Source organism: Melanerpes formicivorus, unplaced genomic scaffold, assembly GCF_026170545.1.
Source record: "Melanerpes formicivorus ecotype bairdi unplaced genomic scaffold, bMelFor1.0.p_v2 SCAF_51, whole genome shotgun sequence".
NCBI lineage: Eukaryota > Metazoa > Chordata > Aves > Piciformes > Picidae > Melanerpes > Melanerpes formicivorus.
In genome coordinates this window covers 2197113-2219020 of record NW_027142403.1, presented here as the reverse complement: position 1 = coordinate 2219020, position 21908 = coordinate 2197113, and the positions used below count along the sequence as shown (strand labels likewise).

Here is a 21908-nt window from a genome sequence, read left to right as displayed (position 1 = left end):
CAGGGATGATGACTCCTGATTAAGGGACTGGAGCACCTTGTATGAGAAACAGCTGAGAGCTGGGACTCTTGAGCTTGGAGAAGAGACTGCTCAGAGGATCTTAAGATGCGTATAAGTAGCTGAAGGGAGGGTACAAAGAAGGGCTAGGCCTTTACCACCTCTTTCAATGGTGTCCAGTGACAGGGTCAGTTGGGCACAAAGTGAAACACAGTGGTTCCCTCTGAACATCAGGAAACACTTATTGTTTTGACTGTGAAGGTGATGGAGCACTGGAACAGGTTGTTTGCAGAGATTGTGGTGTCTCCTTCCTTGGAGATTTTGGAAAGCCATATGGGCATGCTCTTGGGCACCCAGCTGTATCTGTGTCCTTCCTTCAGCAGAGTTCTAGGACAAGATGACCACCTGAGGTGCCTTCCAATCTCAACTATTCTGTGTTTCTGATTTGAGAAAGTCTTACATGTCATCCTTAAACAAGAGCTGTGGTTGTGAGTCAGTGGCCAGCCTTGCATCTGGTACTTCACATGGCAGTGGAGGAGTACTGCTGTGGCTTGTGTTGACTGTAGTGAGAGACATCTTCTCTTTTGCCACCCCATCTCTCCTTGCAGTTCTTACTGTGCATTTACTGTGGTTGTCCAGGCTTTGTCCTTGAGCTAGTTCACTTGGAATTGATTGACCTAGCCCTAGGGATTCAGGCAGACAGAAAACAAACAAAACCCCCAAACAAACATCCAATAAATCAGGTGTCATGAATATTTGTGTTTTCTTTTACGGTAGATCCTGCACAAGCAGAGCCAGAAAGGTCAGTCTTACCAGGTGGATGCTGAGGTACTGACCCACGATGTCCCCTACCACGATTATTTCTATACTGTGAACAGATACTGCATCAGCCGCACATCCAGTCACAAGTGTCGGTTACGGTGAGCCTGGGGCAGGTGCACGGTGGGAGGGGAGAAGCCAGGGCATGTGTGATACCAGTTGAAGCATAGAGAAGGTCATTTTCTCTTGAAGTTGGGGATCTCTTCTGATTTTTCACCATGGCTTGTTTCTTGTTGTAGGCTTGCTGTACTTAGATCTCACTAATTCAGTGAGAAATGAACTCTTATGTTGACTTTACAGGATACAGAATTTATCTCCAAGACTGAACTGGGTTCTGACCAGCCTTGCATTTTTGAGTGCAGCTGGGGCAGTAGATAACCTGAACTGCCTGCTGTGGTACAGGAGATGCTTTGTTACAAGGTTTCCCAGATGCTCTTGAAGAGGAGGATGATTTCACAGGAAGTTAAAGGGAAGATAGCATACCTGCTTTTGCAGAGGGGTACTCAAGTGAATCAGATTTCATTATTTAACTCCACCTAGATAGAAGAATCTTCACTTTACTTTCCTCTCCAATTTATTGAAAATGCCTGAGGATACCATGTTCTGTGTTGGTGCATTTGTGTGGCTTTTTGGCTATGCAATCCTTGGTAGTTTTTGTGCTGTCTTTAGTAAGATCACAGTGTCACAGTATAACTAAGGTTGGAAGAGACCTTGAGGATCATTGAGTCCAACCTATCAACACAGACCCCATGACTAGACCATGGCACCAAGTGCCACGTCCAATCTCCTCTTGAACACCTCCAGGGTCAATGACTCCACCACCTCCCTGGGCAGCACATTCCAATGATGAATGACTCGCTCGGTGAAGAACTTCCTCCTCACCTCGAGTCTAAACCTCCCCTGGCGCAGCTTGAGACTGTGTCCTCTTGTTCTGGTGCTGGTTGCCTGGGAGAAGAGACCAACCCCTTCCTGGCTACAACCACCTTTCAGGTAGTTGTAGAGGGCAATCAGGTCACCCAAGATCTTCATCAGTACCCAGGAAAGATAAAGAAGCCTGGATTTAATTTTGGCTTATCTCAGGCTGTGGGAGCACTGAAGACTTTGTCTCTACTGGGAGAAGTGAAAGAAGGTCCTTGAACAATTGTTCTAGATGATTGGAGTTTTTATTGGGGGAGGGGGGTTTCAGAGTGAGTCATTCTTCCTCTTTGAAGGGATATATATGTTTTATGAGACATGTGGCAACTGTAGGGTAAGAGCAGAAGCCCTAGGTTTCAATAGGGTGCACAGAGCATGCACTTACAGAGCAGAAGGTGCATGGTGGTGTTCATTTACTCTATTGTTTAAAATGGCTCCAAAACTATTTGAAAAGTGCTGGTTTGTTAGTCTGGAAACACCATGCACTTAGGTTAATTTGGATTATTATTACTTGAAAACACTGGGAAAAAAGTGTATTCTAGTACAGTTTTTGTTCTTGACTTAGTCACCAAGTTCTATGAATTAAAGGACAAAAGGGTAAATCTATGACTTTATGAAGAGCTTTGAGATTAATGGTGTGGAATCCTTTGGAGGATTAACAACTACAAGTCATTTCTATTCTGGAAGCACTGTTGATCAGTTTCATCTGGGGAGTACAAGGCCGCAATGTCACTTCCCCTCTCTCTTGCTCATAGAGAGAAATTTTAACTTCTGTCTGTTTGAAATAGGATCTGAGCACTTTGTGCATGGGTGGTGATAATGAATTTCACCTGATGCCATTGCAGTGCCCATGTTTACATCACGTGGACACATGCAGAGCACAAAGCAGAACTTCATGATCTGAAAGCCTAAGGCCAGTTTTAAACATATGTTGAAATGAGAATGCTTCAGAGAAGATAAATTCTTTGCTAGTCTGAGTCTGAAGGAACAAGATTGTTTCCCATAATTTGGACATTGAGATCTCCTAAGGCTTGAGCTAGGTATGCTTTCTTTGCTGCTCTGTCTTTTACCTTGCTTTAGTGTAAGTGCTAACCAGGTGGAAAGCTAAGGCAGTTCCAGTTGGTATTTCAGAGTATGGAAGTCTCTGCTACCTAGAAGAGCACTCTTTCACTATTGTGTCCTGTTTGTTAGGGTTTCTGCAGAAGTGAAGTACAGAAAACAGCCTTGGGGCCTTGTCAAGTCTGTAATTGAGAAGAATACCTGGGGAGGAATACAGGAAAACTTCAAACAACTTGGTAAGGCATTTTGTTCTTTGTGCTGGAGCAAGGAGGCTATCTCTCCTATGCATGTGTTCGTGTCTGTCAAAATTCATTCCTTTAAAGGAGAGTGGTTTGAGAAGAAGGCAGCACCAAAGGAATCTGGAAGTCCTGCCATCAATATATCTGCCAGTTCCAGGGTGTGAAAGAAGCCTTATAGCTTAATGCTAACAAGAAGCTCTTGTATACCTTGTAAGTGCTTTATGAAGGAAATGTGAGGAGGAGCAGGAAAGCTGTTAGTCTCAACTGCGTATGTCTATCTTTAATTTCCTTGATGTGGGTATGAGAAGAGGCAGTGGGACTTGGCAAGCTCTCTGGCTATGCCTCTTAACAGCCTGGCCAGTCATGGCTGCAGGCTTACAATCTAACACAATTCCTAGTCTCAATGTAAGAGAGTCTTGACATGCTCCTCCAACTGCTGTCTAACATGTCATTAAACAATCCTTCATAGGCTGAATGTACACCGTATCTGAAAAGTGTACTAAGTGCCCTCTAGCAAATAGGACAGGTAGTACAGGTCAAGATGTGTTTGTCAATTGGCAGCTTCAAGTTCACTTACTAGAAGGTGCACTTACTCCTCTCACTGCCAGCCTCCATATCTCAGAATTTAAGTCATTGGTGCTAGCTTTTCAGCTTTCCTTCTGAGAGTTCAGTAACCTTGTTGTTTGTTTTTACACTGCAGAATCAGATCTCCTACTGGAGGAGTATGCAATCAATCAGTCCATAGAAGACTCTGGAAAATTAGTAGCCCTGAGACGAAGGCGACGCACTTTACACAGGAGTCTGGCAGAATCACTTCCCAAACGCTCTTCTCAGCACTCTGCTGGTGACATGGGAGTAGAATCTCAGGGCAGCATAATAGGTAGGAATTTTGCTGTCAAAATATTTTCCAGAAGGTATGTTCAAGAAAGCTTAACTTCCAAAACAGTGCAAGAGTGACACTTGCATGTGTGTTATTCTTATTGTCTGTATGTTATTGGTGTGATAGCAAATGCTTTATTGTTCAGCCTTGCATAAATAGATTTAGAGTCACATTTATGTTGAGTATCTCATGAAATCAAACCTAACCTCACCTCCTGTTTTAAAACAAACAACCCAACCAAAAACTAAAATGCTGCATTATACTATGTAGGCTTGAGTATCAGATGGGATCAGAAAGAAACTTAACCTGACTTTTGTGAAGTTGCTGGAAAAATTGCTTTATTCCTTCAAATAACTGCAGAGCCAAGTCATAAGTTTATCACTCACCTCTTGGCCCATCTTCTTGTTTTGGGGGCTTTTTGTTTTAAGGAGTCTTAATTCCCATCTGTTTATGTAAATTCCGGGTCACTGAAGCATTTCTTGCAGTCCCAAAACCCCTGGGCGTGACAGACTTGGCCACTAGTTTATACACTGCTAGCTATACCTACAGAGATGAGGAACATCTGTGCATCAATGTGTACTAGAGAATGGTGGCTTTCAGGACACAAATGAATGTAAGCACTGAAGTAGAAGCAAGTGCCCTTTCCTAGAGCAGGAGACAGCAGTGAGTATAGTATTGAGAGAAAATGTGCATCAACACCACATATAATGGACTCAGATTGCTTCCTGATTTACTTAGTTCTGCTACTGCTGCCTCACATTTTCAGGTGAGTGTGTCCCCCTGTACTCTGCACATCTCAAGTACTGTATTCAGTTCTGAGCCCCTCACTACAAGAGAGACATTGAGGTGCTGGAGTGTGTTCAGAGAAGGGCAGTGAGGCTGGTGAAGGGTCTGGAGCACATGGCCTAAGAGGAGTGTCTGAAGGAGCTTGGGTTGTTCAGTCTGGAGAAGAGGAGGCTAAGGGGAGGCCTTATGGCTCTCTACAACTACCTGAAGGGGGGTTGGATCAAGGAGGGGGCAGCCTCTTCTCCTTGGTGTCAAGCAACAGGATTAGAGGAAATGGTTTCAGGCTGTGCCAGGGGAGGTTTCAGGCTGCATGCTAGGAAATACTTCTTCATAGAGGTTTATCAAACATTGGAATGGTCTGCCCAGGGCAGTGGTGGAGTCACCATCCCTGGAGGTGTTTAGGCAGTGTGTGTACCTATTGCTTAGGCATATGGTTTAGTGTTGACCCTTCAGTGCTGGGTTGTTGGTTGGAATAGATGATCTTTGAGGTCCATTGCAAGCTGTTGAGATAGTCTGTGTCAAATGCTAGGCACTGACATGTATCTGCAGGCATCCTTGAGGAATGTTCTTCAGTACTTTTTAACCTACTTCTCTTCCCTGTCCTATAGGAAGGAAAAGAGATGCTGTAAGTAGGACCACCACCATCATTGTAGTAATGAGTGTCTTGTAAGTACTCCTTTGCATTACAATGTGGCCTGACTCAAGCTCATTTTAGTTTTTGTCTGTATCCCACTTGCATGTTACTGTTACATGTAGCATGACAAGTCCTGGCCTAACTTTAATGGAGTAACTGGGCATAGGAGGGGAATGAATTAAGAATTGTCTCATGGAATGAAAATGCTGTCTTGCCAAACTAGGCTACCTTGCAGGTTTACTTAGTTTTGATCCCATGGAGAAATTCTAGAATGTATTCATTTCTATTTTTCAAAGCACCAAGAGGAGACACTGTTGTTGTTCCTGTTGGTTGCTATTACACAGCTTAATGCTAACTGCTAAGAATTGTTTGAATAGAAACTTATTTTGGGTATTGTAATGCCCCATACCTTTTTTCTTTCCTGAAAATAAAGCATTCTGACTCAGACTGTTACAGGACTTTATTCTCTTTTCTCTACAGTTTGCTGCTCTTGGTCTTGCTGAATATAACCCTGTTTCTCAAACTATCAAAGATTGAGCATGCAGCTCAGTCCCTCTATCATGTGCAGCTTCAGGAAGAAAGCTCTTTTAAGTAAGTTGAATTCACCAACTTTAATTTCTTTCTTCTTCAGCTTTTGTGAGAATCTCCTCTAAAGATACCAATTTTGAACAATGAAACTTGCTGTTAAGTTCTCAAAAGCTGCTGAGGCTTGTTGTTTTTCTGTAATCTATAGTGATGTCCAGTGACTGCATTTTGGTAACAAACTTCTTTGACAAGCTGGGTTTTGGGGCAATGTTAAGCTTAGCTTGCATATATCACCCTGCTGTGACTCATCCTCTGTGAATATCATAGTGCTGATCACCGAGCAAAGTGTTCACTTCATCTTGTGAACCAGCATGATCTCAAATATAATGGTAGAGAGTCATTTAGCTTTTTAGCCTCTTACAAGCCTCTTGCTGAATATGTGCCCCTCAGATTTATGTGTTTGGTGCCTTTTGTATTCACATGGAAGAGGCTCAGATGCTGCTTCCTCTCTTGGCTGTTGGCAAACAGGTTAAAAAAGCATAACCTCATCTTGAGTATGGAAGCAGTGTGGTGAACTCCTGTAGTGATCATTTCAGAACTGATTAGAGTAACTTTCTTCCTAAGAAAGGTCTTGCCATCTGAAATGTGAGAACCTAACATTGTAGACAAAATGCAAGGCAGCAGGTATTGAAATTCAATTGCTTGCAGCTTTTTATGAGGCTTTTGGAAAAGGATGCTTTTAGCAATGGCAGAGGAAATGGTGGCAGAGAGCAGCTGCTTTTGGAAAGTCATGTTTGCTTTGTGTTTCTGACCTAATCATAATATCTTTCAGCATATCCCCAGAAATGGTATCAAAAGAGGAGATCCCTCAGTATGATAAGGAACAGGTTAAACATGTGAAGGGAGTTTTAAGAGACTCAATTGAAATGCTTGAGCAGGTAAGTCTGCTAGTCAGTCTTCCTGGTAATATTCTTGTTTCTCAGCAACTCAAATTTTCTCCTTTATGCTACTATAGCTTTTGTTTGATGTCATTTGGTGTCAGCTAAAGCTCTTGTGACTCCTTGGCCAGTTGTGTTTATTTTTTTGCCTAAGATTTCATTTGGTACAATAGGCAGTGCTTATGTTTCTGATGTTTTGGGTGGTTGTTTGGGAGTTGTGGTTTTTTTTTGACTAAGATTAAATAATCATGGGGGGGGGGGCGGTTCTTAAACCTGGATTGATGAGACAGGTTCTGAATCATGATACAACAAAGAGTAATTTGGAACAGATCTCTTTTTCAAAGACTCAAAACAGTGATAAGCATTTGCCCACCTCCTGATGTGGTTTCTTCATTCGGGTTTAGCCTGGCTGTTGCTCCCTACTTCTCTACTACATATTGGTGAGAGCTTCACTTAGCCTTGATACCAAAGGGACAGCTAATCTCCAGACCATACATTTCTGGGAGGCTCCATAGCTACCAAGTTAATCTGCCTTCTCAGTAACTTACACTTCCAGGCTCTTAAATGCTACAAAACCCTAAGAAATTAAGTTGTACAATGTTGTTGCCTGTCTGATCCTGAAGTCCAGGACTGCTAAACCCTTAGGCTGAAATTTCAACTCAGTAAGCGAAGGACAGTAGATTCATACTTTGGGGTTTTTGTGGTTTTGGTACTTTTTGTTCCTTTTTTTTTTAACTTTCTGCCTATGAATGTTCTGATTTTAAATCCTTTTATTAAATCTTAAAATGTGACAGAAGAAATTATTAGATTAGGAAAGCTGTGGGGGAGTTCACATGTACCTCTATCCATCACTAGTTTGCTCTGTGTTCTCCCACACACTAAAAGGGTGTAGGAAAAGAAGCCATTTTGTATATTCCTTATTCAGGGGTTCCTCTGCACACAGAGTTGCTATTAATCTATTAACCATTTTGATCACAGCTTGAAAAAGCTTCTGAGTGTTGGGAATTTTACCTCAAATCATTTCCTTGTTTCCATGCCCTTCTCATTTTCTCTGCTTACTACCCAAGCAGCTCCTAATTCTGAAGTGATAAACTGCTATTTGAACAGTGTCAAAACAAAACCCAACCAAACAAAAAAAAAAAAGCCTCCTTTAAAAAACAAAAGTGAGAATTCAGCCACCTTTTTCATCCCAAGTAACACTTCTGTCTGAGAGTCATGGCTCGTCTTAGTGCCTGTTACTTTTGTGTTTTCTGAGGGTTGTGAATAATTCAAACACGTTTTGTGCACCAAAATGCCCTGGGAGGGCCAGGTACTTAAAAAAAAAACCCAACACATCCTGCTTTGCTGCCATATTCCTTAGGGTATTTGCTAAGAACATTAACTATGACTAAAAATGAGTGGGGTGGTTTATCTTTTGCACTGTTGTCTGGTGAGGTGTTAAGGCTTTATCATACTGAAAGTATTCTAAACTGCACAGAGTATGGCTGTTAGGAGAGCCCAGGAAGGCAACTGTTTACAGAAACAGGGAGGAAGATTGCATGAATTCCTTAAAATAAGAGGAGGGAGATATTATTTTCCTAATACCACTCACTCATGCAGGAGACTAAAATAACTGGAGGGATGTGATGGTTGTAGGCAGAGGAGCAGGAACTGTGGCCTGTTTGCTGCTTGAGGAGGAAGAAAACAAGGGCTGGAGGAGTGGTGCAGCTGAAGGTGCTCAAGGCCAGGTTGGGTGAGGCCTTGAGCAACGTGAGCTAGTGGGAGGTGTCCCTGCCCATGGCAGGAGGTTGGAACTGGATCTTTTAAGGTCCCTTCCAGCTCAGGCTGTGCCAGGGGAGGTTCAGGCTGGAGGTCAGGAGGAAGTTTTACACAGAGAGAGTGATTGCCCATTGGAATGGGCTGCCTGGGGAGGTGGTGGAGTCGCCATCGCTGGAGGTGTTCAGGAGGAGACTTGACAGGGTGCTTGGTTGCATGGGTTAGTTGGTTGGGTGGTGTTGGATGATAGGTTGGACACGATGATCTTGAAGGTCTCTTCCAACCTGGTCTGGTCTGGTCTATTCTGTTCTATCTTCACAGCTGAAGATCTCCCTTTCTATGCTCCAAAGAAGCTTTGACCACCTGAACAGGACACAGACCAGCAAGACTGAGAGTTAATACCCACGTGAGCTTCCCATTTGAGATGCTGAAGAACAGATGTGTGTGTGTGAGAAGACTCGAGGGGTAGGGGTTTTAACTGTCACCTTTTGGACTCCTTACTGTTTGGCTCAAAAGCTTGACGGAATAAAGGTTTCTGGAAGAAGCAAGTTGGGGTCTGCATTCCTGTAGCCTGGTGATGTCTCTCCTGCCAGCCCTGTATTATGGGGAGAGTGTTGCTTACAAACAGCTCAGAGCACTCCAGTCCTGTGGTGAGTGAGTGGGGGCAGTTGTACTGCTGGATAACAGATCTGCACGTGTTGAAGGAGGGGAAAACACCCTCAGCAGAGATCTGGGCTTGTCCTTAATGAAATTGCAGCTTTTTATGTCAACTTAAAAAATGACCACCGGCAAAGGGTGTTTGGGAGAAGAAGGAACAGGTCCTGTTTTCATTGCCACAGGATCTTTATATGCTTTTTTTTAAGCCATGGGGACCTTGTAAACAAGTCACCATTTTAAAGGATGAATAGTTAAAAGATTAATTAAACAGGGAAATGCTTGATACCTCTTTGCTTAATCTTTCACATGCTGTGAGCTTTGGCAGCCTGCTTTCTGCCATATGTTTCTCACTCTCCCAGGGAAATTTCAGCCCTCAGTGTTTTCCCTCCGTCAAGGGCTGCTCTTCAGTTCTTCAGCATGGTGTGCCCACTGATGATGAAACTGTCTCTTCTGGCTTTAAGCTATTTCTAAAAAGGTTGAGAGAAGGAAGATAAGATGAAAATAAAAATTAAAAGGAAGGGAGGTGTCACCATCCCGTCGGGCTCAGGGCTGTGACTGTGGGGTAACGCTGGCTGCGACGTGGTGCTCTCTGTGCCCTGCAGTGCTGCAGGCAGCTAAGGTTAGAGAGTCCGTGTGTCGGTGCCTGAGTCCTGAAATGTAGTGTCCTGGCCCGAAACCCTCCGCCACGGCGATTTCAATGTGCACTGTGGGAAACTTTCCCAGCCACGCGTGTCCAGCCCCGGAGAGCAGCAGAGCCGCTCGCACCTGTTTCTCCGGTCGGTGGACGGGCGGGCAGGCGCGGCTAGGCTGGGGCCGCGCCCCGGCCGCGGGACCCCGCGGTGCCCTCCCACCTGTTGCACTGTCCCTTTAAGCCAGGTGCCCTCGCGTCACGGGCCGCCCCGCCCCTGCCGGGCCGGCATTGGGCAGCCGGGCCGTCAGGTGGACGGGCCCGGGACGGAGGGGGGTCCCTCGCAGCCCCCCCAGCCGCACACCTCCGCCTTCGGGAGAGGCGGGCGGACAGGGGCGGCCAATGGCGGCCGCGCACCGCCAGGAGGGCGGGGCTGCTGGGGAGGAGGCGGTGGCGGGTGCGAGGCACCTGCGGCTGGGAGGGGGCGGGGCGGGGCGGCTGCCGCGGCGGCGGCACGGCCGTTGCGAGCCGCCTTGAGCCTCTTCCCTGGCCGCCGCGGCGGCTGTGAGGGAGGGTCATGGGTAAGGGCGCGGCGGGGCGGGAGGCGATGGAGGAGCCGCTGTGCTGCTGCGAGTACGTGGACCGGAGGGGCGAGAGGAACCACCTGGCGGCGTGCTGCTGCGACTGCCAGGACCTGGACGAGGGCTGCGAGAGGTAACGACGCTACGGGCAATGCGACCGCCCGGCCCGCTGGGCTCCCTTCCCCGTCCCTAGGCGGAGACCAGTCTGCCTGAAAGACACCTCTTGCTCCTAGAGACGACCCGCGAGGCTCTGGGTGCCCCCTCTCCTGGCGGGAAGCTTAGGGGGCTGTCGGTACCCCCCGCAGGGCTGCCGCGCTGAGTGCTGGGGAGCTGCGCCCCGATCCTTGAGGAAACCTGATGGGAGAGAGGGAAGGGGTAGGCGAGCCAGTGCCGGGCTGGGCGCGCCAGTGCCGGGCTGGGCGCCTCGGAGTGGGACGCGGCAGAGGAAAGGGCCTCGGGTTTATGGCTACGTCTGTTAGCCGGTGTCTGCGCTTCCTCCCTAACAGGTGGCTGACGGGCAAATCCTTGTCCCCGGGAACTCTGGAAAGAATTGCGGACACCGTGGCGGACCGGGTGCGGATCCCTTGGTTCGCAGGGGCTGTGAAGATCAACATCAGCCTTGTGCCGCCCCTGGTTCTGCTGCCTGTCCTGCTCCACGTTGCTGCTCTGCACTTCCTGCTGGGGCTCCTCATCTTGACATCTCTGCCCGTAGTGGTGCTGTGGTACTACTACCTCACTCACAGGAGGAAGGAACGGACCCTCTTCTTTTTGAGCCTGGGGCTCTTCTCTTTAGGCTACATGTACTACTTGTTCCTGCAGGAAGTGGTTCCCCGAGGCCACGTGGGATATTCCCAAGTGGTCACTCTCACGTGTGGGTTAATTCTTATGCTTGCAGCCTTGTCTCGAGCCAAGAAGGATCCCGGCTACCTTCCCATCTTATCAAGCAATAAGAAGGCGTTGCACCCGGGTTTGCCTGAGTGCAACAAGAGTGTTAAAGGGAGCTCCAACGGGCTGCATAGTGTCACCACGTCAGGAGCTGCCAGTAGCCGTGCAGTGAATGGGGAGGCCAAAGGCTATTCCAGGATGTCAGCTGAAGAGCTAGAAGGTGTGAAAAAGGACTGGTGCACTAAATGCCAGCTAGTCAGGCCAGCACGAGCTGGGCACTGCCGGCTTTGTGGCAGGTGTGTGAGGAGACTGGATCATCACTGTGTCTGGTAGGTTTTGCATTGCTGTGACTGTGTGTGTTTGTTCTCTCTCTCTCTCTCTGTTTTCTGCTTTTTGATTTTCTTTTTTAATATTCCCTATCAAATGGGGTTATTGTTGTTATGTTCAAGACCTGGAGATGTTCTTTAAGGCAATAGGTTTTTATTAGAGAAGCATTTGGACAAGTTTGTTGTAAATGGGTTGACCTTATAGCTGGGGACTTTCACATTGTAACTTCAGAATTGCCTTTTGGTTCTCTCCTGGTGTTCATCTGGGTGGGGGTTTTTGTGTGTGTTTTTCGGTATTTTGTTGGTGTTATTTTGGTTTTAGGCTTGTTCTGTGGAGCATTAGCAGCCCTACAGTTAGTTAAGTTGCCTTAGTGCTCTCTAGGGGTAAGGGAGGCCAAAGCTGCCTGAGTGCGTGCAGTACTGGAACCAAGGAACAGTAGGCTCTAGATGTGATTCAGCAGCACATAAGGAAAAACTCCTTCACTATGAGGGTGCTGGAGCACTGGAACAGGCTGCCTGAAGAGGTTGTGGAGTCTCCTCCTCTGGAGATTTTCCAAACCTGCCTGGACATACTCCTGTATGACCTGTCCTAGCTGATCCTGCTTGGGCAGTAGGGTTGGACTAGATCATTTGTAGAGGTCCCTTCCAACCTCTACCATTCTATGATCTGCATCCTTAGTGAAAGTTTCAGGCAAACAGCCTACTGCCATTACTCTCCTGGTTTTTTGACTTATGCCTATAACCTTGCTACAAAAAGCTTCTTTTGAACACGTTTCAAAGTTCTTAGCTTGTGCTGTACATAAGCACCTTGGAAGTTGGGTTCTGGGGAAGGGAGGAGGAAAGAGAAGCCAGTTTCTTTTCTTTGTAAGCAAAGTAATCTCTCTTTTCCTTTTGGAGGATTAACAGCTGTGTAGGGGAGCAGAACCACCAAGCATTCATCCTTGCCCTCTCCTTCTTCATGCTCACTGCAGTGTATGGGATTACACTGACCCTGCACACCATCTGTAGGGGCCGAACTCCATTTATGGCACTGTTCTACTGCCCTGGGGCCTATTCTGACTACAGGTGAGATGTCTGTCTGGGACAGAGCTGGGGTGGGAATGGGCTTGGTCAGGCAACTTAGCTCCTGTTCCTCACTCTGTGCACTAGGCTAGTACTGTTTGCTCTCAAACTTGACCAAAAAGTGCTCTCTGAAAACCTCTGGAAAGCAGGCATGCATCAATGGTTTTGCTAAGGGTAGGGAGTCTGAGACTCAAGAGAGCTGGGATTTGGAGTCTTTGTGTCCCAGTATAGACACAACTTTAAATGTATTTACCCCAGATGTAGGTAAGAGCCTGAAATCCATATGCTGTTTCTCCCTCTTTCCCTTATGGTTTATCTGGTGACTGCCCCTCTGAGTTACCTGCTTAGAACAGACAATATCAATATGCTTTGTCTGGTATAGAGGGTGGTGAGAAGCATTGCACACTGGGTTGGAGAGGGATGAGTGCTACCACTGATGGCCAGAGTACACTAGCACGAGTGTGACTGTACCTTCATCTGTATTTCATTTCATGCTCTATCAAGTGTGAGTATTGTGGTCTCTTTAAATAAGAATTAAGTACCTTTGCAGCAGTAAGAGCAAAGAGCTAGGTAGTGCAATAGCAACGTGCAAGAGTAGCTCTGGTAGCACTAGAATCTCTCATTAAGTAAGCCCTGAAGCTTTAATTTTGAGAAAGCCTGTAAGGATTATCTGATGAAAGCAGCAAAGTGAGATCACTGTGGCAGATGTAGACAGGGATTTGAAAGGATAGTGATTACCAGGGAAAGTCATTCTAAAGCAGCTGCTCCAAAACTAAATGGCTTCCTTCCCATCTTTTTCCCTGCTGCCAGCTCTGCTCTGTCGTTCACCTGTGTGTGGTACTGTGCCATTGTAACAGCTGGCATGGGATACATCCTCCTTATCCAGCTGTTGAACATCAGCTACAACGTGACCGAGAGGGAAGCTCGTCTGGCTCTGCGGGACAACACTGGGCGCAGGCTCCTGGGTGGGTTAGTGATAGACACTGGCCAGTATAACAGGGGCTTCCTATGCAACTGGGGCCATTTCTTGAGCCTGGGGTCTTCTCTCCCACGGCGCTCTGCTGAGGACATTGTGTGACACCTCTCTTTCTCCTGATGACATTTGCTGACTTTCTTAAGCAGGGGAATGCCCCCTTCCACTAGCACTCCCTCCTCCCACACCCTTCCCTCGTGGTCGGTGTATGGGCTGCCTGTCCTGTAACTGACAGCACCAGAGGCTTTCCCAGGCAGAATGGTTCTTCGTGTGCTGGCAGCCAGCAATAGTATGCAGAAAGCACTAAGCCATATGCACAAACCTGGAGAGAAGGAGCCTGCTGCATTTTTCCATTGGGGGAAACTTTGTCCAGCTGAGCTCAACAGGAAGAAGAGCACAAGGTTTTGAGAACTTGGGGTTTTCCTTGGGTGTAAACCCTGGCATCAAGAGGAACCTGCTGCTGGACTTCAGTGTGCATCGATTCCTGCAAAGGTTAAGGAATCCCTGTCTGAAATGTCACTTGTAGGGACCAGACACGTCAGGAGGATGAATTTTTGATACTGTAACAGCTGGACCACTGCAAAAGCCAAGCTCTGGCTAGAAGCATCTGTCTAGGCAGCTGCTGAGCAGCACTCTCCTCTCTGGTGTGTTGTCTGGGTTTGTTTTCTTTCATTCCATCCAGCTGTATTCGTGCTTGGATTAAGTGCCTTCATGAGCAACATTTCTGTAGGGCTTTTTAAGATCCATTCATCTCTTGACCCCTAAAGTTGTTATTCCATCCTTGTCTGTCCAGCTGGGTGAGAAGACACTGTCATCTTTAATATCATCATTCTTTCTGCAACATAGGTCTGTGCTGCTTTGAAGGCTTGTCTCTCTCTCAGCATTTCTGCTCTGATTATGGATTGTGACATGAGACAGCAGGTAATACCAAGCAAGGAGAAGATATTTTGGAGCAACACATTAAAGGTGGACTCTGGGGGGAAAACAAATACTGGTGTTACTGTAGTTTTATGGAAACCACTTTTCTTCCTCTATGGGAGGAGGATGTCTATGGAAGAGTAGACAATTCTGTTGACAGGATTTTTGGTAGGTAACATCTTGGCTGTGTTGCTAATAATGGTGATCCTGGCTCCTTTCAACCCAGTCACTGTGGAGCTGCCTCACTGTAGACCTGTTCTCTCAAGCCAGGAAGCCAAGGAACAGTTCAGTTTCTGCATGTAGGGAGAAGATGTGTTGAAGCTTTCTCATATTGGGGTAGAGGAGACCTGCACTGGCAGCTGAATGTATTGAACGTGCTCTGCAAGAATTCACCTTGTTCCACAGGAGCCTGCAACTGTTTTATTGTTCAGACTTGAGCTTCAGCTGAAATAACAAGGTTTTGGTGGGGGTGGTTTCTGGGTTATGTGGGTGGGGTTTTATTGGTGGTGTTTTTTGTTTTAAACATTTTGCACATGTTGTTGGTCAGCAGTAGTCTGAAGAGTCTGGCTGGAAAAACCCGCAGCAGCAACACACGAGGTAGGGGTAGGGCCCAGATGCAGAAGCCATGAAGAAGAAAGAAGCCATGTTCTAGCTAGTGACATCTTCAGATGTGTGTGCAGCATGCACAGATCATCCCTGTCCCTTATTCCACGTGTGTGGCTGGCAGCTGGGGGATGTTGGCTGAGTGAGACCAGCTCACTGTATGCTGCTGTGCTTTATCTGTGAAGAATGCACAGAGGGTGTGGTGCCAAAAGGTAGCAGGGTTGGGGGTCTCCCCTGAGATCCCTGCCATATGTGGTGTGCCATATTTGTGCTCTTGATTATGTGTCCCAGTGTAAGGTAGAGACCACATCCCACTTCACCTTCTTCGGTTTCCTCAAGGAGCACTTTCTGTAACCAGCAGATAATTGAGGAGCAGCTGCACTTGCAATGGGGCTGTGCAGAAAGAGTTCCTGACCTACTGAATGTCCTTTGTTTTGTCTTTTTTTTTTTACCTGAGGAACAATCCTTTATAAGGAGGTAAAGAGGACACCTCTCTTGCTTCCTTCTTCTAACTGAACAAACCAAGAGAGTTCTGACGACTTCCCTGGCCCTAAAATGAAGAAGGTGGCACCCAGATGGACTGTGTTAGCTATTCACTTGTGACCTTCTAGCTGGAGCTTGGAACTTGATCCTCCTAGTTTCAAGTCATATAAAGACCTTGCCTTCACATGAGTTATCTGTAAGTGTTTCCAGGGTGCATAAACAGTTTGTGGTGCCTGCTGAGATGAACTGGAGCTTGCCAACCCCAGAGACATGGATACCGTGGCCTAGCATGTTGGTGATCTCAGATCTCATCCTGCTGGCGCTTGGGAAGATGAAAGTAGAATGACCTCCTGGGCTAAAAAAGAACTGCAGTGCAGGTAGCCAGCCTCTCTGTCCCTGTGAGTTGTAAGTGCAGAAATCAATCACGTGCCCATGAGCTGAACGAGCTCTAGGAGCCATTTACAGGTTTGAGATAAGTGTTTTCTCAGACTCCTCCTGGCTGGGAGAAAGCAGAATGGAGCAGGTCACAGATCATTTTCCTGGCAGTTCCTAATCCTGTTTTGCTCACTGTCTTCCAGGGGCAGACAGATTGGTTACTATTTTGCAGCCTGTCAGTGTAGCCTTGTCTCAGTGACTGCTGGTGTAGGAGATTTCGTTTGAACTGCTCACAGAGGCTCGCTCCTGTGGTTTTCTCCCAGGCAGTATGGACTTTGGAGTGCAGATTAAGAACAAAGGACCTTTGACTAATGTAACCATTCCATACCTTGGACAAGCCCACTTCAGTGTAGTGGGGTAAAGTGTTAACAGTTATTTATTTGTTTATATTGGGGAGGCATTAATTCAGTAGGACCTAGAACCTTTTGGGACACTAAAAGAGTTTGAAGGCTGCTTGTTTTGGTTTGGTTTTAGGAGGAGAATGTAGTGCTGATTCCCCAGTGAGCAGGATTTTCCCATGTTGTAATCTGAACAGCATCAGTGACTTTTTCTTTAAGGACATGGCTTTTTTTTTTTAGCATCCTGGCTTCCTCCTGAGAGGATTTATCTTGTTGAATGCCTTGGGGGGTGGGAAATATAAAGTAACAGGATGTCTAAAAAGGGGGAAGAGTTGGGAGCTTCAGATAGGCATACTTTGGAGCTCTCCTTTTAATAGCCCTAAGAATTAGCAAGAAATCCTTGAAGGGTAAGGCTCCCTTTTGCCCTTGTAGCAAGAGAAGACTTGTGGTTTCTTGTGCACTAAAGGACAGTTTCTTTCCTACTTTCTTGCTGAGCTTATGGTTGGCCACACTGGTAGAAAAATGTCAAAACCTAGGTGGTGGTAGCTGCCAAGGTCTGTGCTGCCTGGGTGTTGGAGCAGCAGGAACAAGCTGCATTTGGCAGGTGACTTGTAGGTTGTGTGTGGTGGCTTTGAGGTAAGGACTGGTGTCTCACCTGTCAAACTGTGCATGTACCTGGCAGCGCAGAAAACAGTCCCTTGCTGGCCCTTTCAAAGTTAGAGCACACAGAACTGGTCAGAAGCAGGGAAGGATTTTGGTTATAGCTAGCCTTGATGTTTCTCTGCCCAGACTTGGATGTAGTTTATCCTGCTTTAACCATGACCTTTTAAGAGGCATTTGTTGTTTCACAGGTTGTGTGGACTTCTGCAGGCCAGGGCAGGGGTCCCCTTAAGGTGACAGGGTTCTGATGTTGCTGCTGTTACAGTGTTTAACCTTTTGTGTCCAAATGCCACCACCCCAGTGTTTGGTGCCTATACTAATAACTGTACACCATGGGATGCACCCTGTAAATGGTGGCTTGGCATTCTTTAACTGTCTTCTTCCATCGTGCTTCTTTGTAGGCGAGTCACAGGTCCCCACATTGACTCTTTCTCCATTTAACTTGTCCTCAAATGACAAAAGTCACTGGTGAGCCTGAGTTGGCACTGCTTGTGACTCCTAATCACATTTCAGCCTTCATGCTAGGATGGTGCTTTTTTTTTTTCCTTCTTCAAAGTAGATTGCTTTCAAGTGTCTTAATGAAACCATTTGCTGTAAAATTTCTTCTAAAGATAAAATGGATAATGCCTCACTGCCAAATGTCTTAATTATGTGCTTGGTTTTTTCCCTCCTATGTGAATGTATATTGTCTAATTAGGGCAGGAAGCGTGTGTGTGACTGTGGATGTGTTTTCCTGTATGGCTTTCAGTAGAGAACTCTGCAGTTTCCTAGGATTTTCTTCTACTTCCAGGGTGTTTGTGCAGCAAAAAAAATCTTTCTGCCGACAGGTGAGGTTCCTTCTGAGCTGTGGGAATTCAGCCTTCCAAGATCTTATCTTTATGGAACTTCTCTAATGCTAATGTGAAGAACAATGGGCTCTAGATGAACTGCCTGTCTTGGAGACTGGGATGCTTGGGTTGTTTGGATTGTTTGGTTTCTGTCACCCTACACTTCAGGAAGCAATTTTGTGAACCACATTTGTGAGCTTTGTTGAAAGGGCTGTGTGTGTGCTCGTGTCCATTTTGCATTGTATTCAGTGTTTCCAAATGGATGCAGTTATGAATCAAAATAAATGACCAGAAATGATCTGTGAAGTGGCCTGTTGATTTTATGCCAACACACTCAGCCAGGTAAATGACCAAAAGCTGCCATCATCTCCTGTCTGTTTAGCTATGAGCTCGACTTAGGAATAAAGGAGCAACAGGCTAAGGTGAAGCTAGGAAGAAAGTGTGTTTCTAGGTCTGCAAAAGCTGGATTTTGGGTGTATTGGTGTTAGAATGAAGCAGAGACTTTCTGGGAGTTCTCCCAACTGTGGAAACCAAGGATATTTCCCTGAAGTGAGGATTCAAATTGGGATCTTGTATCCCATAAGCAACTGATTATCAGTATCTGACCAGCGTCTTGCCTTCCCTCCTACACTTGTGCACAATGCATCTAGTACCCTACAAAGGAAGAATATCTGAGTCCTCTTCTAAGCCATGTCTGGAAGTTATGTGGGTGTTCTTTGTGCCTGTAGTGGGAAAAGATGTAGCTGTTGGTTCTTGGTATGTCAGGGCATCTGCTGAAAGACAGGATGGCTTTTAATGAGTAGAATCGCAGGTACCTTTGATTGTTCCCAGAACTCTGGTTTGCCTGGATGGCACCTCCTGCTCTTCAGATGTCTCCCTTGTAAGATTACTTTGCACTTGCTGCACCTTACTCTAGCAGTGAACAGTTAGGCAAGAATGGTGTGTGCAGAAGCGACACCCCAGCAGCCACCACTTCCATTAGTGCTGATGACAGGATATGTGAACCAACTCCACAGCTTTTATTTGTTCTCCTTGTGGCCAGCCATGTTGCCTCCACACAGCAGAAGCGTGTCTGGCAGGCCAGCCAGCTGTGCTGCCATGGCTGGTTTCCATAATGCACAACAGGTCTGCAAAGATGTGAGCCATGGATCAGGCTGCCGTGGTTCATGGACCCTTCCCAGGCTAACTGCTGTCCCCAGCTGGAGTCTTGTTTGCGTGTGGAGAGCAGAGGAAATTGTTTATACTTCAGGCCCTGTTTCAAATCCAGTTTGACCTGGGCTTGGGAATCCTTGGAGGGACTGGTGCATTAGAACAGGCTTCCCAGAGAGGTGGTGGAATCTCTAGAGGCATTCTAAACCCACCTGGATGTGCTCCTGTGTGATATACTCTCAGTGACCCTGCTCTAGCAGAGGTGATTGGACTACATCTTCAGAGGTCCCCTCCATCCCCTACCCACTGTGGGATTCTGTGAAGAAGGTATTTCTGTTGTGCTCAAGGGTTTTGGGAAAGCACGTGAGAATTTCAGCAGGTGCTGGCAGGGGCTGGGGCTGGGGAGAAGAGGGATTTGCAGTCACTTCAGAGTTCTGTGTTTGCTGTTGTGCTAAAGTGCAAATCCTCCCCCATCTCCCTGTGCAGTAGAAAGAGAGTCTGGCTGTGCAGCAACCTCCTCTTGCTAAGAAAAGCGAGCAGCTGACAGGCAGGAGGGTGCCTGTGCTGGGAGCGTGTGGGCTGATGACCAGCATTAAGGCATTGACATCTAGATGTAAGTGCCTGCTGGAGCAGGAGTGAGCCACGGTGTAACAAGCTGCCTCACGTGTCTCCCTTCTGCTGGGAAATGTTTGCAGGACCTTCAGTTTGAGAAACACATCAGGCCAAGGATTTTAGGGGTGTCCTGTGCAGTCCTTCACCAACATCACTGGGCACAGCCCTGCTTCTGCCAAGGGGATATGAGTTGCTGCAGTAATCCAGGTGGGGTCTCACAAGAGCAGAGTAGAAAGAATCACCTCCTTTGTCCGTCTGTTCACAGAAAATAGTCCCCTGCTGGCCCTTTCAAAGTTAGAGCACACAGAACTGGTCAGAAGCAGGGAAGGATTTTGGGTATAGCTAGCCTTGATGTTTCTCTGCCCAGACTTGGATGTAGTTTATCCTGCTTTAACCATGACCTTTTAAGAGGCATTTGTTGTTTCACAGGTTGTGTGGACTTCTGCAGGCCACGGCAGGGGTCCTCTTAAGGTGACAGGGTTCTGATGTTGCTGCTGTTACAGTGTTTAACCTTTTGTGTCCAAATGCCGCCACCCCAGTGTTTGGTGCCTATACTAAGAACTGTACACCATTGGCTGCACCCTGTAAATGGTGACCAGTGGTCCACCCTCAAGTCTGTGCTTTCCAATTTGGTGACAAGTTTGTTCACACTTTTGGTATGACCCAGGTTGGCTTTTGGGCTCCAAGCAACCAGTGCAGGTTCATGTTACATTTTTCACTGACACCCCCAAGTCCTTCTCCTCCAGACTGCTCTCAAGCCACTCCTCACCCAGCCTATATTTGTGCTTTGTACTGCCCCACCCAGGTGTTGCACTTGGCCTTGTTAAACTTCATAAAGCTGGCTTGGGCCCACCTCTTAAACCTGTCCAAGTGCCTCTGGATGGCATCCCTTCCCTCCAGTGTGTCAACAGGACCACAAAGCTTGGTGTCATCTGCAAACTTGCACTCGATGCCACTGTCTATATTGCTGACCAAGATGTTAAACAGCATTGACCCCTGAAGGACTTCACTTGTCTCCATTTGGACATTTTGCTGCTGATCTCAGCTCTGAGTGCAGCCATCCAGCCAATTCCTTATCCAGCCAGTGGTCCACCTCTCAAGTCTGTGCTTTCCAATTTGGTGACCAGGTTGTCATGCAGGACAGCGTCAAATGCTTTATGCAAGTCCAGGTAGATGTTATCAGTTGCTATTCCCTCATCCACTGATGCTGTAACTCCATCATAGCATCAGGGGATAGTGGAAGAGCAGGTGATCCTTGTTCCTCATGTGAATCCAGCTGAGGCTTCAGCTCTGTACCAGCACTGAATTAGCAGTAGGCCAGGGCAAAGGGGTATCAAAGGCAGCTCCTCCTGGATGTCCTTCTGTCTTCATTCTGCTGAAACTGCCCAGCCAAAGTTCATCTTCACAGGAGAATCTTTTCCAAAACTACTTAGAAGAAAACCCTAGAAGGTGAGAGTGTTGGAGACAAAGACCAGTTCCAAAAGTGTTGACCCTACTTCATGTTCTCTGGGGAGAGTTATGCTCTGGATAAGCAGCATTATTTTCATGGATGGTTAAGTGGGAGCTGTGGGCCTTGGACAAAATGTGCAAGTGTGTCACTGCTGGGGAAGGAATCGTAGTTCAGTAAGCTGGATGCATAGCTGAGCACCCAGTGGTTTGGGGCACCCTTGCAGTTGAGAGATGTAGATTCAACATCTGCTCAGCCTGTTACTGGGGTCAAGACTAGGCTGCATGTGTGGGCTCATCCACACTACTGCTCCAATAGTCCTGCTGCTCCCCTTAATGGTTGCAGTGTGTCCTGGCTGGCTGCAATGCTGCCTTCTCTCAGAGAAAGCTCTTGTGTCCTTGGCTTTCAGCCTCTGCCTTGCATTCCTCCTTACGCTGTGAACTGAGATGGAGGTGGCCTGGAGACCTTCTGTGCTGTATTCATTCTCAAGCCCAGGCTGAGGATGAAGTCATCTTAGGAGAAGGCCACCAGTAACATGGGAGCATAAGGGCTGTTTCTGAGTTGTTCCAGAAGTTCAGTAGGCACTATATGGGAGAGTGTACGAGGGGGAAGTGGGTTGCTGCTGCTGTGACACCACAGCTTGTTGCTGTTAGCACCAAGCATATGGCTGGTGGCTGCACCAGGGCATTAGTTTGGTAGCTCAGACCCCAGCACTGTTTCTCCTGCCTCTGGCTCAGTTCTCTGGGAAGGACACTACCCTTCTGCAGTGCCCATACT

The 21908-nt window shown here is 47.0% G+C and overlaps 2 protein-coding genes across 7 annotated transcripts in view; both read left to right on the top strand.

The window, feature by feature from the left end:
- Positions 1 to 9095, top strand: part of GRAMD1C (GRAM domain containing 1C) — a 65066-nt gene extending 55971 nt beyond the window's left edge. For all 5 annotated transcript variants that reach the window (XM_068160599.1, XM_068160598.1, XM_068160596.1 and 2 more), the window contains 7 exons: positions 775 to 917; positions 2923 to 3026; positions 3730 to 3909; positions 5304 to 5361; positions 5810 to 5920; positions 6687 to 6792; positions 8869 to 9095. In XM_068160599.1, the coding sequence (XP_068016700.1) occupies positions 775 to 917; positions 2923 to 3026; positions 3730 to 3909; positions 5304 to 5361; positions 5810 to 5920; positions 6687 to 6792; positions 8869 to 8946 (780 nt within the window). In that variant the 3' untranslated portion in view covers positions 8947 to 9095. The remainder of the gene's footprint in view (positions 1 to 774; positions 918 to 2922; positions 3027 to 3729; positions 3910 to 5303; positions 5362 to 5809; positions 5921 to 6686; positions 6793 to 8868) is intronic.
- A 1323-nt stretch (positions 9096 to 10418) lies between these two features.
- ZDHHC23 (zinc finger DHHC-type palmitoyltransferase 23) overlaps positions 10419 to 21908 on the top strand; it is a 33539-nt gene continuing 22049 nt past the window's right edge. The window contains exons 1-4 of one of the 2 annotated variants that reach the window (XM_068160594.1): positions 10419 to 10546; positions 10920 to 11627; positions 12522 to 12689; positions 13497 to 18221. In XM_068160594.1, the coding sequence (XP_068016695.1) occupies positions 10440 to 10546; positions 10920 to 11627; positions 12522 to 12689; positions 13497 to 13764 (1251 nt within the window). In that variant the 5' untranslated portion in view covers positions 10419 to 10439 and the 3' untranslated portion in view covers positions 13765 to 18221. Of the gene's footprint in view, positions 10547 to 10919; positions 11628 to 12521; positions 12690 to 13496; positions 18222 to 21908 lie in introns of those variants that run through there. The other variant, XM_068160595.1, reaches the window with a different exon arrangement.